Consider the following 14976-nt stretch of genomic DNA (forward strand, 5'->3'; position numbering starts at 1 on the left):
TCACGAGTGGTGGAGCAGGAAAACATCTAAACCACGCAGGCCAGGCCAGGGGGACCAGGACCAGGACTGAAAAACACTGCTAAAATTTAAAAAAAAAAAAAAAAAAAAAAAAAAAAAAGACTGCATCAAAAATCTCACTTTTAATTTGAAGAACCCGTGGCCTCACTTCCGCCCTCCGTCCATTTTAGCGCAGTTAGCTTGATCGCGCCGCGGAGAGCCAAACGGAGGCAGAGCGGATCAATTTGGAGCCGCGGCGGTTGATCGGGATTATGTGGCGACACTGATTGCTGCATCGGTAAGAAACCGCGGCCTCTGGCACCGCCGGACGAGCCGGTTAACGGGCCGTTTGTCCGCTCTGACGTTTTAGCGCAAACCAGCTAGCATAGCGCTGTGTTTTCTCCTCACAGACCTCCCCTCTCCCTTTGTTCGCTTGCGCCTTTTTTTGCACCGATGCGGGTTTTATAAATACTGGCGCAATATGGCTGCCGGATGGGGGTTGACCAATTATCTGTTCACATTTTTGAACATGTTGGAGAGTAAGCGGCAGGGCCGGTGCAGGGCCGGTGCTGAGGCGGACACCTAATGAAGAGGGTAAACTGTGACCTCTGGCTGGTCATCTTCATCATCATCATCAGGCAAAACAACCAGCAGCTCGTCTGCAGCAGCCACAGACGAACATTCATGACAGCATGTGACTGGACACGAACACACACACACACACACACACACACACACACACACACACACACACACACACACACACACACACACACACACACACACACACAGGAGGAGGAGGAGGGTCATCTATTCTGCAAACAATAACAGTGTAGAAGAAGAAATGCACAGAACGTGTGGAAAACGGTGAGCTGACAGGCTGCTGTGTCCAGAGTCAGGTGACCTCAGGTGTGCTTCCTGTGTGGCTCAGCCAGGTGTGGATTCTGTTGACATGGTGACAGATGTGTACTGATGCTGCTCGTCTTCATCACGTTGAGTTTGGACACTTTGAGGTCACCGGTTGCTGCTGCTGCTGATGAAGATGATGATGGTTTATCAAAATCTGAATTAAAAATGATTATTAGATTTTAACCAAACGCTGCCGTGATGAGACGCTGCGTTTGGTGTTCACTGGTTTTCTCAGAGCAGAAGGAATGACCCCCGGGATGTTTTGTTCTGCCTCCAGCCTCAGAGGTCAGTGAACGCATCATCAGGTGTTCACAGTCACCTGCAGCTCAGAAGGAGGCGTGTGAAGAGTCAGTTTAGAGCAGGATGTGATGTTTACATCACGACTGAACACGAAATCCAGATTAAAACCAAAACACAAGTGTGAACATGAGTATGAACAAGCTGAATATTCAGTGTTTCAGTCCAAAACCAAAAAACGAGTCTACAGTCAGTCTACAGTCGGTCTACAGTCGGTCTACAGTCACTCTACAGTCAGTCTACAGTCGGTCTACAGTCAGTCTACAGTCGGTCTACAGTCACTCTACAGTCAGTCTACAGTCGGTCTACAGTCAGTCTACAGTCAGTCTACAGTCGGTCTACAGTCGGTCTACAGTCAGTCTACAGTCGGTCTACAGTCAGTCTACAGTCAGTCTACAGTCGGTCTACAGTCGGTCTACAGTCAGTCTACAGTCAGTCTACAGTCAGTCTACAGTCAGTCTACAGTCAGTCTACAGACGGTCTACAGGCGGTCTACAGTCGCTCTACAGGCGGTCTACAGTCGCTCTACAGGCGGTCTACAGTAAGTCTACAGTCGCTCTACAGTCAGTCTACAGTCGCTCTACAGGCGGTCTACAGTCGCTCTACAGTCAGTCTACAGTCAGTCTACAGTCGCTCTACAGTCGCTCTACAGTCAGTCTACAGTCGCTCTACAGTCGCTCTACAGTCAGTCTACAGTCGCTCTACAGGCGGTCTACAGTCGGTCTACAGTCAGTCTACAGTCAGTCTACAGTCGCTCTACAGTCGGTCTACAGTCGCTCTACAGGCGGTCTACAGTCAGTCTACAGTCGCTCTACAGTCAGTCTACAGTCAGTCTACAGTCAGTCTACAGGCGGTCTACAGTCAGTCTACAGGCGGTCTACAGTCAGTCTACAGTCGCTCTACAGTCGGTCTACAGTCAGAGGAAGCTGCCTAAAAAGGACTTCAGTGATGAATCCGTTTAGTTTTCTGCTCCTGAACTGCTGAAACGATCAGACCTGAGCCTGACGCTGATCGTTAGGTTCACCAGTTGGACCAGAATCTTCTGCTCTTCTTCGTCTTTAACAACATTAAATTCAACGAGACGTTTTCACTGTTTGCTGACTTCAGATCAGCGGATTCATCGACGCTGGCAGAGCTCTGTGCTGATGTGTGTGACAGGAATACATCAGTTTTCCTGTCTACGGTATGATGATGATGATGGTGATGGTGATGGTGATGATGATGATGATGATGCTGATGGTGATGATGGTGATTATGATGCTGATGATGATGGTGATGATGATGATGATGGTGATGATGATGGTGATTATGATGCTGATGATGATGGTGATGATGATGATGATGGTGATGATGATGCTGATGATGATGATGATGGTGATGGTGATGATGATGATGATGGTGATTATGATGCTGATGATGATGGTGATGATGATGATGATGATGATGATGATGATAATGATAATGCTGATGGTGATGATGGTGATTATGATGGTGATGATGATGATGATGCTGATGATGATGATGATGATGCTGATGATGATGCTGATGATGCTAGGAGCAGCAGATCTTCCTCCAGCTTAGTTTTCCAGCCTCTGTTCTTGCTGTAGATCTTCCTCCTCCTGGGTTTCTGGCTTCGTCTTAGTGTTTGGTCTCACTCTGGTCCCGGTCTTGTTCTGGTCCTGGTCCCGCTCTGGTCTGCTGTTGTACAGAGTTACTGTGGCGCTGCGTGTGTGTGATTGGCTGCTCGTGTCAGCAGCTCTGTGCTCGTCGCTGCAGTTGTTTGTTGTCGAGCAGCTCAGAAGTCCTCAGTGAATGTACAGAGACAGACAGACAGACAGACAGACAGACAGACAGACAGACAGATAGATAGACAGACAGACAGACAGACAGACAGACAGACAGACAGACAGACAGACAGATAGACAGAGAGACAGACAGACAGGCAGACAGAGAGACAGACAGGCAGACAGAGAGAGAGAGACAGACAGAGAGAGAGACAGACAGGCAGAGAGACAGACATACAGACAGACAGACAGACAGAGAGACAGACATACAGACAGACAGAGAGACAGGCAGAGAGAGAGAGACAGACAGACAGGCAGAGAGACAGACATACAGACAGACAGAGAGACAGACAGGCAGACAGAGAGAGAGAGACAGACAGAGAGAGAGACAGACAGGCAGAGAGACAGGCACAGAGACAGACATACAGACAGACAGACAGACAGAGAGACAGGCAGAGAGAGAGAGACAGACAGAGAGACAGACAGACAGTCAGATAGATAGACAGACAGACAGGCAGAGAGAGAGAGACAGAGAGACAAGCAGACTGTCAGTCAGCTCTGCAGTTCTTCACAGGGGATTCTGGGAAATGTATTCCAATGGGCTTCGCTCAGGAAGCTCCAGGTTCAGGTGTTTTGTCACGGCTGCTGTTTGGAGGAAGAGTTGAACTTCATCTTCAATGTCGCCTCTTCAGGAAGCAGAACGCGTCCAGCTGAGGATGATGTGTGTTTGATTATTGATTAGAAGGTGAAGAACACGTCTGAGGGTCTGCTGACGCTCTGGTTTCCTCCTCAGGTTCATCACGTTCCTCATCAGGTCCATCAGCTGTGACGTCGCCTCGGTCTCCAGGTGTTAATCTGTCCCCGGCCTGCATGCAGCCTGTCCGGGGCCCGGCCTAATTCCTGGTGCTCCTTCTTTCCCACCTCCTCCTCCCTCCTCTCCCTACCCTCCTCCCCCTGCCCCCTCCCTCCATCCTCAACCCCCTCCCCCCAGCCCCCTCCCCTCCACACACACACTGACTCCCAGCGTTCAGCCTGGACCGACGGCCTGGCTGGCTGCCCCCCTACAGGTGGATGAATGAAGACCCCATTCAAGAGCCCAGCGGCCCCCCGGCCCCGAGCGGACGGAGGTGAGATATGAAATAGGTTTCTAATCACTGACTCACAGAACTCAGATGTCAGAGTGTCCTTGAACGCACCACCTGTCCGTATGATGGATGCTGAATGTTTGTGTTTCAGGACATTCAGGCGTGTCTGCAAACATGATGAAGAAGAAGAACTCGCACAAGTAAGTCTGACGAAGGCAAGCTGACGATGAATCATGTGACTTTATCTCAAAGGACCAGACCTCCAGGTCACAGCTGGGACATGTTTGTCTTCTTCTCTGCTCCGTCCTCTTTTTCTTTCCCGTCCTTCACTTTAACCTTTACTCCTCTTTCTTTTTGTGTCCCCTCCACTCTGTCTCGCTCTCTTCATCTTGTCCTTTGTCGTCTCGTTTTTCTCGTCCTCTGCAGGAAACAGAGGACCAGCGTTGGTCCCAGTAAGACTCTGGCTCAGCCCAGAAGGAACATTGTGGGCTGCAGGATCCAGCACATCTGGAAGGAAGGCAGTAAGTTTGGTTAGCGTCTCAGACCGTCCACAGTTCCTGATCACCACTCGTTTGGAGACGACGGTGAGACATAAAAACCTCCTTTGTTCATGTTTAGCTGATCTGTGAGTGTGTGTGTCCTCTCAGGTAAGTCGTCCCAGTGGAAGGGGACAGTCCTGGACCAGGTCCCTGTTAACCCGTCTCTCTACCTGATCAAATATGACGGCTTCGACTGCATCTACGGCCTGGAGCTGTACGGGGACGAGCGGGTGGTGGGCCTGGAGGTCCTGCCCGACAGAGTGGGTGAGGAAGAGGAAGCCCCCACAGTCAGTTTGACCACAGCGGCCTCTAGTCGACGCTAGAGGAACTGCAGGTCCATGCTGTGGTTTTGTGTACATGTATGTGAGCAGAAATGATGATGTCATTGTAACCTGCCTCTCTGTGATTGGTCCAGCTCCAGCCCGGGTGAGCGACTCGCTGCTGGCGGAGACGATGATCGGGAAAGCGGTGGAGCACATGTTTGAGACGGAGGATGGGCCGAAGGAGGAGTGGAGGGGGATGGTGCTGGCCCGGGCCCCCATCATGACCTCCTGGTTCTACATCACCTACGAGAAAGACCCGGTCCTCTACATGTACCAGCTGCTGGACGACTACAAGGAGGGAGACCTGCGCATCATGCCCGACTCCAGTGAGTGGAAACACACCAGTATCACCAGTATCATCAGTATCAGGTCTTTCAGCACACGTTTCAACCACATGTTGGTTGTTTCATCCTTAGTTTTAAACCGCCACCTCTCTCTCTGCAGACGACAGCGTGGCGGCAGAGCGGGAGCCCGGCGAGGTCGTCGACAGTCTGGTGGGCAAACAGGTGGAGTACGCCAAAGAGGACGGCGGGAAGCGGTCGGGGATGGTCATCCACCAGGTGGAGGCCAAGCCCTCTGTCTACTTCATCAAGTTCGACGACGACTTCCACATCTACGTCTACGACCTGGTCAAGACCTCCTAAGCCCAGAAACCCGGTCTGGGACCCCCAAAAAAGACTTACCGAGACCTTCCTAGACCCACCGACCCCCCCACCACCACCACCGCCACCCCCCCAGTGAAGAAAGGCTACAGCTATGTTTTTAAAGATCTGGAGAGTCCCCAGGATGGATGAGACGCCTGAGACAGAAGATCCAGTCTTTAGTTTCATCAAAGGTTTCATCATCTTGGAGGACGCTTCCTCTGACCCCTGCTCAAACATAGACCTGGTTCCAGAGCCCCGAAGGAGACCGGTGAGCCGGTGTAATCTGACATCTGGACTAAAATCGCACAAAAAATCTGGTTTAGTTTGAAAAGTTGACTTTTAGAACCGGAGACATCTGCGAGGACACGATCCGGAGACGCTCCAGACTACGATAAGGTCTTCTGACACCATCCAGAGTCAAAGCAGGTCTGAATCCTTGAAACCGAACCCCCTCCACCCTTTCCTGAAACCCTGTCAGACCGTCGGAGACCTCCGCAGTTGGTGGGGGGGGGGGGGGGGGCAGGTCTGAGTCTGCCGGGGTTAATGAAGGGACGGGACTTCAGGGCCCCTTTAGATGAAGTGAATGCTGAACCGCTGTCTGTCTCAATCATCCTCATTCCTAGAAGGTGTCAGTGGACGTGCAGGTGGAGCTCTTGTCCAATCAAAGAGAATTTTACTGACCCCGCCTCCCTGCAGGTCACCTGTTGACCAGTGAAGACGCAGAGAGGAGGACAGACGAAAGAAGCAGAGGACGCAGAGTCTTTTATCTTTTGTCTTTTTGTTGAGTCCTACATTACCCAGAATGCCATTAGGTTCCAAAGCAGCCAGTCAGAGAGGCTCAGGTGTCACATGGGCAGCATCGGTTAGCCTGTTAGCATCATTAGCTGCCCGGCTGTGAGCAGGAATGCTAACAATGCTAATGAGGCTAATGATGCTAACGAGCTTGTTACAGGTCGAATTAAAGCGACACTTCTTCTTCTTCTCCTTCTTCTTCTTCTTCTTCTTCTTCTTCTTCTTCTGTTCCTGGTTCAGCTTGTTTTACTCTCAGCATGTTCGTGTCTGTTCCAAAAGGATTTTCATCAAAGTGTTTTAGACCCTGGTGACCAGGATGTTGATGATGATGATGATGATGACGACGACGACGACGACGACGACGACGGCGTGTTCAGCAGCGTTTTATTGGCCCTTATTCAACGTTTATTAGCAGCTTGTGCCATTAAGTCAAAGGTCTGTGACACGTTCAGGTGCAGAGATCAGGACACGTTTAAATGATGACTCAAGTTTTAACCATGAAAACGTCTCTGATGTTATCACAGCTGTGTCTTACTGCCCGGTCCTTCATGTCCTGTTGACCAGCAGGCGGCTGTCCGTCCACAGGAGGACGTCCAATCACACACAGCTGCTTTACGTGTTCTGCTGCTAAAGGTTAAATTACGGTGAGGTTTAAAATGAAGTGTTGGTTTACGTGTGAGCGTGACGGCGTCTTCATCGTCTCATCAGGAGAGGACGACAGAAGACACCTGAACGTCCTCTCAGACCGATCAGTCTTGAGGTTAGTCACAATAAGACGTCAACACAACAAATCAGCAAACTGATGTCACTGAGGCTGCATGAAGGCCCCACCCCCTATCTGACACCACCTGGAGCTCTGTTTTCTGATTGGCTGGACTCCTGGCGAGGGGCGGTCCAGACACAGACCTGCTGGCTGCGTTCAGCTGAAGCAGCGTCTCCGGCTGGACGTCGATTTACGCTTTTTGTGTCTGTCCTCCTCCTCCTCCTCCTCTTCTTCTGCCGTCAAGTCGACGCGCTGCAGTTTCTTCTTTGTCTCTGGTTCTGTCAGCTGACTCGTGCTGATGGCGAGTTTTCTCGGTTCTGATTGGTTTGATTCCTCCTCGCTCTTCTGTTTTTTCATCGTTGCGTTCCTGAAACGTTTCCGCCGGATGAATCTCTGCTTTTCTTTCTGGAAGTCTTTTAGCTTCCAGCTGTTCTCATCCACTTCATCTCCCACAATCCTGTGCTCTTACTGCCGTAGCTCCGCCCTCCAGCCTCGTGGACATTAGCGTAGGCGGCCATGTTGTCTGAAGGCCTCGAGGTCTGAGGCTGAACGTTTCTGGATCTTCTCTGCGATACTGAGGAACGTTCTGACTGTAGAACGCAGCTCGTTCTGTGGAACCAGGTGTGTTCTACCTGTGCAGGAACACACCTGGTTAGCACGTTAGCGTCTTCACTGTAGTGCCAGTTCAAACATTTTGTTCAGATTTAAGTCCTGTGTTGCTCCTGAGTGGAGCATCCGAACGCAGCCGTGGCTGCTCCAGGATCAGTTTGATGTCATTGGAGGACGAACATCGTTGCTTTCCTTATAAGGAAGCGGCTTCAGGTGAGCTCTGGTTCGACAGGTGCGTCCTCCACGTCGTTCCTGTGTTTTGGATTTGATGTCCTGGAGGAGTCCAGAATGCTGGGTTCTGGGTTGGAACCTAGAACTTTCTGGAGTCTTGGCGGTAGAAACTGACAGAAATCTGTGCCGTCTGATTGGAGGAGGACAAACGAGGTGACTCACCTGTTTTTCTGACGTCATCGTGTTTCCCAGAGTGGACGGCGTGTTCAGCTGTCCACCGTCTCTGACGTCTGGATCAGTCGATTGGAGGACGTTGTGATTGGCTCTTTCAGTTTAAAGTACTTCCTGTTTGTTGTTGTCATGAACCGCCTCACCTGGTCTGTTTTGGTTCCAGAAGACTTCTGATTGGCTCCTCTGTCTCTGGTCTTTGCTCTGACAGCAGAGGAATCAGCTGTTCTCAGCTCACCTGGATGCTGTGGGGCCTTACCCACAATGCACCTGGCCTGGCTGATGCCCCTCTGGTGGTGGGGGGGCAGCACCGTGTCTGGGTGGATCTTTAGCCTCCACGATTTGGACATTATTAGTCGTCTGTTCAGGAGCCGACGCGCCGTTCGTATTTTACAGGTGTGTGTGTGTGCGTGCGTGCGTGCGTGTGAGTGTGTGTGTGTGTGTGTGCGTGTGTGTGTTGTTTTTGCATGCATATATAGCTCAGTGTAAATCGATGTGAGTTGCATGTCTGTGTAGTTTCAGTTGTCAGCTGACTTCTGTCTCTCGTGGCTTCTCGGTGCCTTTTGCTTTCTTCTTCTTTTCGTCTCTTTGTTTTGTACTTTGTCTCTCAGAGGCGCCTGTTTTTCGGTTTGTTGAGCAAAAATAGAAAAATGAAAGACGATCCTCCTCAAACAGAAGTGACAGCAGTCGTCACCTGTGAGCGCAGGTGACGACAGGTGTGACTCTGCTCGGGTGGATCGTCCCTTTAAAGAGTGCCAACTCCAGATGCCAGTGTTGTACAGCCGTGAGCCGCTCACAATATTTACTAAATAAACCATTTCTCTGTTTTTTCACTCGAGAGTCTGTCTGAGTTTGTGCAAGACGAGAACAAATGAATGGAAAGAAAAGGAAAACAGGAGCAGTCACATGACCTGCAGCAGGTGAGTTCAGTTACTGAAGAGACAAACGTGGAGAAACTGAGTTTAACAGAACGAGAAGAACTGTGTTAAAATCCACGAAGATCAGAACAAAACACATGAAGAGATCTGTGACTGACTGGTTTTACTGGTTTGAGGAGGCGAGTGGGCGGAGCTGGACCTGATCACATGGACGGAATAACAGCATTAAAATTACTCATTCAGATAAAAATAGTTTTTGGGTTTTGTCTGAGCCTCCGAGCAGCTTTAGGATGAATCTGATCATTTTCAGTTTCTGTTAACATGAAGGTTCACTGAAGTCTTTGCAGAAGGTTTGTGTGTTTTATGGATGTTTCGAGACTTTAAAGAGTTTCTACATGAGAGAAACTGCAGTCGCTCTGACGTGAAGGTATTCAGTGAATCTGAGGATTTAAGACCCGAAATGTTTGTGTTGGAGAGAAACTGCAGAGCGACAGACGCTGGAAGGTAAAAGGTGAAAGTGTGTTAAAGCGTCAGCAGTGAAATTACAATGATGAGGCATCGATATAAGTGAAATCTGAGGTTCAGGTGGACTTAAATCAAGTGACACAAACACGAACGAATGAATGAATGATTAAATTGTTCTAACTGCTGGATGTGGAAATAAACTGTTAACGTGTTCATCAGCTCAGAAACTGAAGTTATGTCGATGTTTGTTCAATTCTTATTTAAAACCAGCGAACTGAACATCAGTTACTGCAGCTCTAAATATTAACGTCGTATGAATTTTACAGTGAGTGAGTGAGTGAGTGACGTCACTCCACAGTGTCGCTGTTCTTCAGTTTACCGCAGTGACTCCCACAATGCACCTCTTCACATAGTTTACAAAGCTCTGCTTTCCTCGCTGTTAAATCCCAAAAACCAAACCAAACTCACAGACCAGCAGCAGGATGTTCGGTGGGAGATAACGTGAGAAGCGCCGGGTCTTCAAATGTGAACTGACACCGTCAGTCAAAGAGTGGGAAAGGCGCTACAGGTGGTTTCAGCGCCATGTTTGTTTCACATGATCCTTCTAGTTCATGAGTGTGATGATTGGTGCGTTCACGGTTCATCCGTGACAGGTGCAGCCTTACTTGTTACGCTAAGCGCCTCAGCCCTTCTGATCCTGAACCGGAAGTCATGATATACTGCGTGTTCTGGAAGAAAAAATAGAATAAAATAATAAAATACTTTCTTACGAATTGCTATCTAACGCGTACAGGTCAGTATCACGCGACTCTGAACCAAAAGTGTTGCATTGGAATGTTCCAAGTTTATAATTAAAGCGATTTAAAGAAGGATTTTATTTCTAACAATTGTTAAAATAATATACAGTGTACCAATATCTCTAAAACAACGAAAGTCTAAAACAGTGGAATAATTTGTTAAGCAGAATATTATTCTGTTGTTCCCATTTAAAACAAAAAAATCAAAAAAGATATATTCAAATAAAATAAAAATGATGCATCTGGTTGTATTTAGTCAGATTTGCATTTTGGTCTCTTTTTTAAGATTCTGCAAATTAATTTCAAAATATTTCTCAAAATTTAATAAATGTATTTCTGAACGATGTGCTCCCAAAAGACAGATGCATAATTAACAATAAATTAAAACAGTCCTCCACATTAACCAAACGCGTCACGTCACATCTCGCGATACTTCTTTGCGTTGACTTCATGACTCCGAGATGTCGTCCATGCAAACAAAGATGGTGGCTTCCTGATGGTCCATGTGGCTGCGAAGACAGAAAAGTCCGTCATAACTTTACTTTAACTTATTGATTATAACTGAAACTATCAGCAGACTCGATTCTGTGAGGAACTAAAGATGCAGCACGACGACGTGAGTGTGATGAATTCATTCATTTAAGCTGCTAATGTGCTCTGCTAGCCCTCATGCTAACGTTAGCTTACCGGTAACTACTGAAAAAAGATAAATCATGGTTAATAATTATCTGCTGCTCATTAGGTGGACTAATTACCGAACAGCAATTCTCTGTACTAATGACACACTGATAGAAACTCAGTGTTTTAACAGCTTTGAGACACTTTGGCAGTAAGCTAGGACGTGACGCCGAACTCTGTTATAAAACGGTCAATTTTAAAGTTTTCTGGCTTCTCTGCAAACACACAGCTGGTCAGAAATGGCTCGACACACACACATCGGTTCAGCCCTGTGGGAACATAATGTCGGCAGCACGTTACACATCGTCCTCTTTGTCTCTGACGAATCGTCCTCTGAATATGTCCAGGACCTCTCTGCCATGTGGGCAGTTTTATCATTGAGTGTTTCATAGACACTACGGCAAAAATAGATTAACCTCAGAATAAAACCTGAACACAGCAGAGCTCTTTAGATACTGGCACAACTTGATGATACTGAGATTTTGTTTAAAATTCACCTTTGATGAAAGTCGCTGGATGTTTGGAACGTGTGAAATGTGCTTCCTGCAGGTGATCTGGGACATTATTGGGAACAAACAGTTCTGCTCCTTCAAAGTCAAGTAAGTGTGAAACTCACATCCAGGCCTCGGGCTGCGTCGTCGCGTCCTGCTGGGCTTTGATTGATGAATATGAACAGTAGATTTCAGAGTGGAGTTTGCTCTCAGTTCAAGTGTGATCTCCTCTTCCTCTGCAGGACGAAGAGTCAGAACTTCTGTCGAAATGAATTCAACATCACGGGTTTGTGTAACCGCTCGTCCTGCCCGCTGGCCAACAGCCAGTACGCCACCATCAGGGAGGAGAAAGGTAACGACCGAGTCCGTCGCCAGTAACACACAGAGAGCCTGATGAAGAAGTTCAGGATGTTCACTCTTAAAGCCAGTAATTAATGTCACTGATCAGCTCACTCATCATGTTTCCACTGCTGCAGGTCAGTGTTTCCTCTACATGAAGGTGATCGAAAGAGCAGCTTTTCCCGCCAAGATGTGGGAGAAGGTGAGCAGGACGCCGGTTCAGTGACTCACGTCATGTTTCAGTTTGTACGACGTGTTTTCTGACCTGAAATCAGAAGTTTTTCTCGCTGTTTGACCACCAGAGGAGAACTTCTGATTCAGCTTTCATGGTTTCATGTGGGACAGTGAACGAGGCAGGACACGTACATCACTGCACTGTGTGTGTGTGTGTGTGTGTGTGTGTGTGTGTGTGTGTGTGTGTGTGTGTGTGTGTGTGTGTGTGTGTGTGTGTGTGTGTGTGTGTGTGCGCGCGCAGGTGAAGCTCAGTAAGAACTACGAGAAAGCTCTGGAACAGATCGATGAGAATTTGATCTACTGGCCTCGATTCATCAGACACAAATGCAAACAGCGTTTCACCAAAATCACCCAGTATCTGATCCGCATGCGCAAACTGGTCCTCAAGAGACAGTAAGTACCCCGAAGTACTACCGAGTACTACCACTCACCACAGGAAGTGACTGCACAGAGCTGATGTTCGGTGGAGTTTGGTTTTTGGTTTCTGCAGAAGAACTCAAAGTCAAACCAGAATCAGATGAAGGTTTATTGATCCACAAAGAGGAAAACAGATAAATGAATAAGTCAGAACATCATCAGAGGGTTCTAAAATAAGACTTGAGGAAATGAAGTGAAAATTACAAGCAGTAGAAATACACAGAGTACCCGACACCAGTGTTCCAGTAATACTGCAGTACTACTCGTCCGGGCAGGCTGTTCGACTCACAGAGCGATGGGTTTGTGTTTTCAGGAGGAAGCTGGTTCCTCTCAGCAGGAAGGTGGAGAAGCGAGAGAAGAGGAAAGAGGTGAGCGCCGATCAGCTGGTCACACAGTGAGAGCCAGGCGCCTCAGGTGTGTTTACCTGTCTGTCTGTCTGTCTGTCTGCCTGCAGGAGAAAGCTCTGATTGCCGCTCAGCTGGACAACGCCATCGAGAAGGAGCTGCTGGAGAGACTCAAGCAGGGAACGGTACGACACGCGGCAGCTGTCCTGGGATCAGTTTGACTGTCAGAACAGACGAGTTGAAGCGTTCCTGAGAGAGACGCAGAAACAGACTTTTAAAACACCAAAACATGACTTTTGTACAGTAACGAGAGTAAATATACCAGCAGGATGCTGCATTCAGGTCAGTTTCAATGTCAGACAGAAGTTTCCTGGATCAGGTTCAGACTCTCAGCCCACTGAGACCCAGCAGCACTCAGACATCAGCTGATTCAGCCTTTAGCAAACATGCTAACGAAAACATGCTAAACGTCAGACATGAGGACGTTGATATCCTCGTGTTGTTGAGGTCATGTGAGCTAATGTTAGCATTTAGCTCAAAGTCCAGCAGTTTGTCAGAATCTGAAGCCAAACTGAAGTGTGTGTGTGTGTGTGTGTGTGTGTGTGTGTGTGTGTGTGTGTGTGTGTGTGTGTGTGTGTTAGTACGGAGACATCTACAACTTCCCGATCCACGCCTTCGACAGAGCTCTGGAGCAGCAGGATGAAGAGAGCGAGTCAGAGGAGGAAGAGGAGGAGGAGGAGGAGGATGACGAGGTGATGAAGGAGCCTTCAGAGGTTCAGTGTGTTTCAGTTTCTCTTTCCGTTCAAGGACTCTGAACGTGTCTCTGTGTCTGCAGGACGTCGGCAGGAGAGAGTTTGTGGCAGACGATGAGGTGGAGGAGAGCGACCTGAGCGACTTCGAGGTAAATCTTCATCATCATCATCATCATCATCATCATCATCATCATCACAGGGACGGTTCACCGTCTGTGGGATGTGTGATTAGTTTAAAGCTTCACGCTTGGAAGCTGTGTTATCAGATGGTCAGAGGTCAAAGGTCACTGACCTGAGGAGGAAATGGGACACTGACTGAGTGACAGAGCTGCAAACAGGAAGTGACTTGAGTTCAGTCTGACAAACACAAACAGCTTTTGTTGGTTTTCTGTTTGCTCGTCTGTGGTGACGTGTGGAGCTCATGGAGTCGTGTCTTCTTTCAGGACATGAACAAACTGAAGACGAGCAGCGACGAGGAGGAGCAGGACGAGGAAGAGGAGGAGTCGAGTGAAGAAGAGGAGGAGGAGGAGAAAGAGATGGAGGTGGAGACGAAGACAAAGACGAAGGCCTCCAGGTCAAAAGGCAAATCTCCCGCTAACGGCTCGGCGGCGAGGAAGAAGCGAGCGTACGTGGAGATCGAGTACGAGCAGGAGGCGGAGCCCGCCACCAAGAGCAGAAGCACGTAGTGATGTCACACCCTCAGCTGCCAATCGAACTGTGAGCTTTCTGCCAAGGACACGCCCCTGGGCGGGGACACGCTGGTCAGTCTTTGTTTTCTCTTGTCTGAACTGACGCTGCTGAACGTTCTCGTTCTCGCCGCGTCTCAACTCTGACTTCATCTCCTCTAAACGTGTCGCTCTGTGGCGGCGTCACCAGCGCAGGACCAGTCGTCGCCTGTCAGACTCTGCTGAGGACGAACCCGTCCACTTCCCACCGGCACTTCCTGGTCTTCACAGCTAACAAGCTACATGCTAACCGTCAGCACCGTGCGTCCAGTCACGAGCCGTCCTGCGATGAATCCTCCATCAGTTTGTGCCGCTGCTGTACTCGATGAGTGTTCCTATTATTTTGTCCACCCTGTTTACATCACTGCGGCGAGGCAGAAGAAGAGAAATGCCTCAAAGACTGAACATGAGCCACGAAGAGGATTCATGACAGAGCAGCTGGGTGTTCCTAATAAACTGGACATTTATCAATAAGCAGGTCACATTTAAAGAGAAAGAAAAAAATAAAAAGAAACCGTTGATTTTATGTCTTCAGATTTCTGAAAACTAAAACTAGAATAAATCAAGTTTTTTGGAAAAAAAAAAAACTCAGTTCTTCTTCCTCTCAGAAACAGAAACGTCAGATCTGACCTGGGATCAGATCTGCTCTCATTCAATCACACAAAGTGACTTGAACTCTTTTCCTCTTTGAAAAAACGGCTTTGTTGGTTTTGTT

The 14976-nt window shown here is 48.5% G+C and overlaps 3 protein-coding genes and 1 non-coding gene across 4 annotated transcripts in view; 3 read left to right on the forward strand and 1 right to left on the reverse strand.

Moving 5' to 3' along the window:
* Positions 1 to 3918: 3918 nt before the first annotated feature.
* On the forward strand, positions 3919 to 8974 carry spinb (spindlin b). Its single transcript, XM_070965331.1, is given in 7 exon segments — positions 3919 to 4088; positions 4090 to 4114; positions 4224 to 4272; positions 4499 to 4593; positions 4720 to 4875; positions 5027 to 5260; positions 5379 to 8974. Coding segments are annotated over 7 exon segments (789 nt in total). The 5' UTR covers positions 3919 to 4058; the 3' UTR covers positions 5579 to 8974.
* A 1108-nt stretch (positions 8975 to 10082) lies between these two features.
* On the forward strand, positions 10083 to 10181 carry LOC139333210 (small nucleolar RNA U13). The gene has a single exon (XR_011602314.1). It is a non-coding gene; the product is annotated as a small nucleolar RNA U13 (small nucleolar RNA).
* Positions 10182 to 10739: 558 nt separating this feature from the next.
* Positions 10740 to 14976, forward strand: part of mak16 (MAK16 homolog (S. cerevisiae)) — a 4280-nt gene continuing 43 nt past the window's right edge. Inside the window, exons 1-10 of the mRNA XM_070964196.1 lie at positions 10740 to 10897; positions 11509 to 11558; positions 11693 to 11802; positions 11927 to 11991; positions 12265 to 12416; positions 12754 to 12808; positions 12895 to 12969; positions 13426 to 13536; positions 13620 to 13685; positions 13980 to 14976. The exon at positions 13980 to 14976 is cut by the window's right edge and continues 43 nt beyond it. Of these exons, the coding sequence (XP_070820297.1) occupies positions 10883 to 10897; positions 11509 to 11558; positions 11693 to 11802; positions 11927 to 11991; positions 12265 to 12416; positions 12754 to 12808; positions 12895 to 12969; positions 13426 to 13536; positions 13620 to 13685; positions 13980 to 14222 (942 nt within the window). The 5' untranslated portion in view covers positions 10740 to 10882 and the 3' untranslated portion in view covers positions 14223 to 14976. The remainder of the gene's footprint in view (positions 10898 to 11508; positions 11559 to 11692; positions 11803 to 11926; positions 11992 to 12264; positions 12417 to 12753; positions 12809 to 12894; positions 12970 to 13425; positions 13537 to 13619; positions 13686 to 13979) is intronic.
* Positions 12531 to 14976, reverse strand: part of LOC139332331 (chromaffin granule amine transporter-like) — a 9390-nt gene continuing 6944 nt past the window's right edge. Inside the window, exon 16 of the mRNA XM_070964197.1 lies at positions 12531 to 13033. Coding sequence (XP_070820298.1) covers positions 13009 to 13033 — 25 coding nt within the window. The 3' untranslated portion in view covers positions 12531 to 13008. The remainder of the gene's footprint in view (positions 13034 to 14976) is intronic.

Source organism: Chaetodon trifascialis, chromosome 6, assembly GCF_039877785.1.
Source record: "Chaetodon trifascialis isolate fChaTrf1 chromosome 6, fChaTrf1.hap1, whole genome shotgun sequence".
NCBI classification, from domain to species: Eukaryota; Metazoa; Chordata; class Actinopteri; order Chaetodontiformes; family Chaetodontidae; genus Chaetodon; species Chaetodon trifascialis.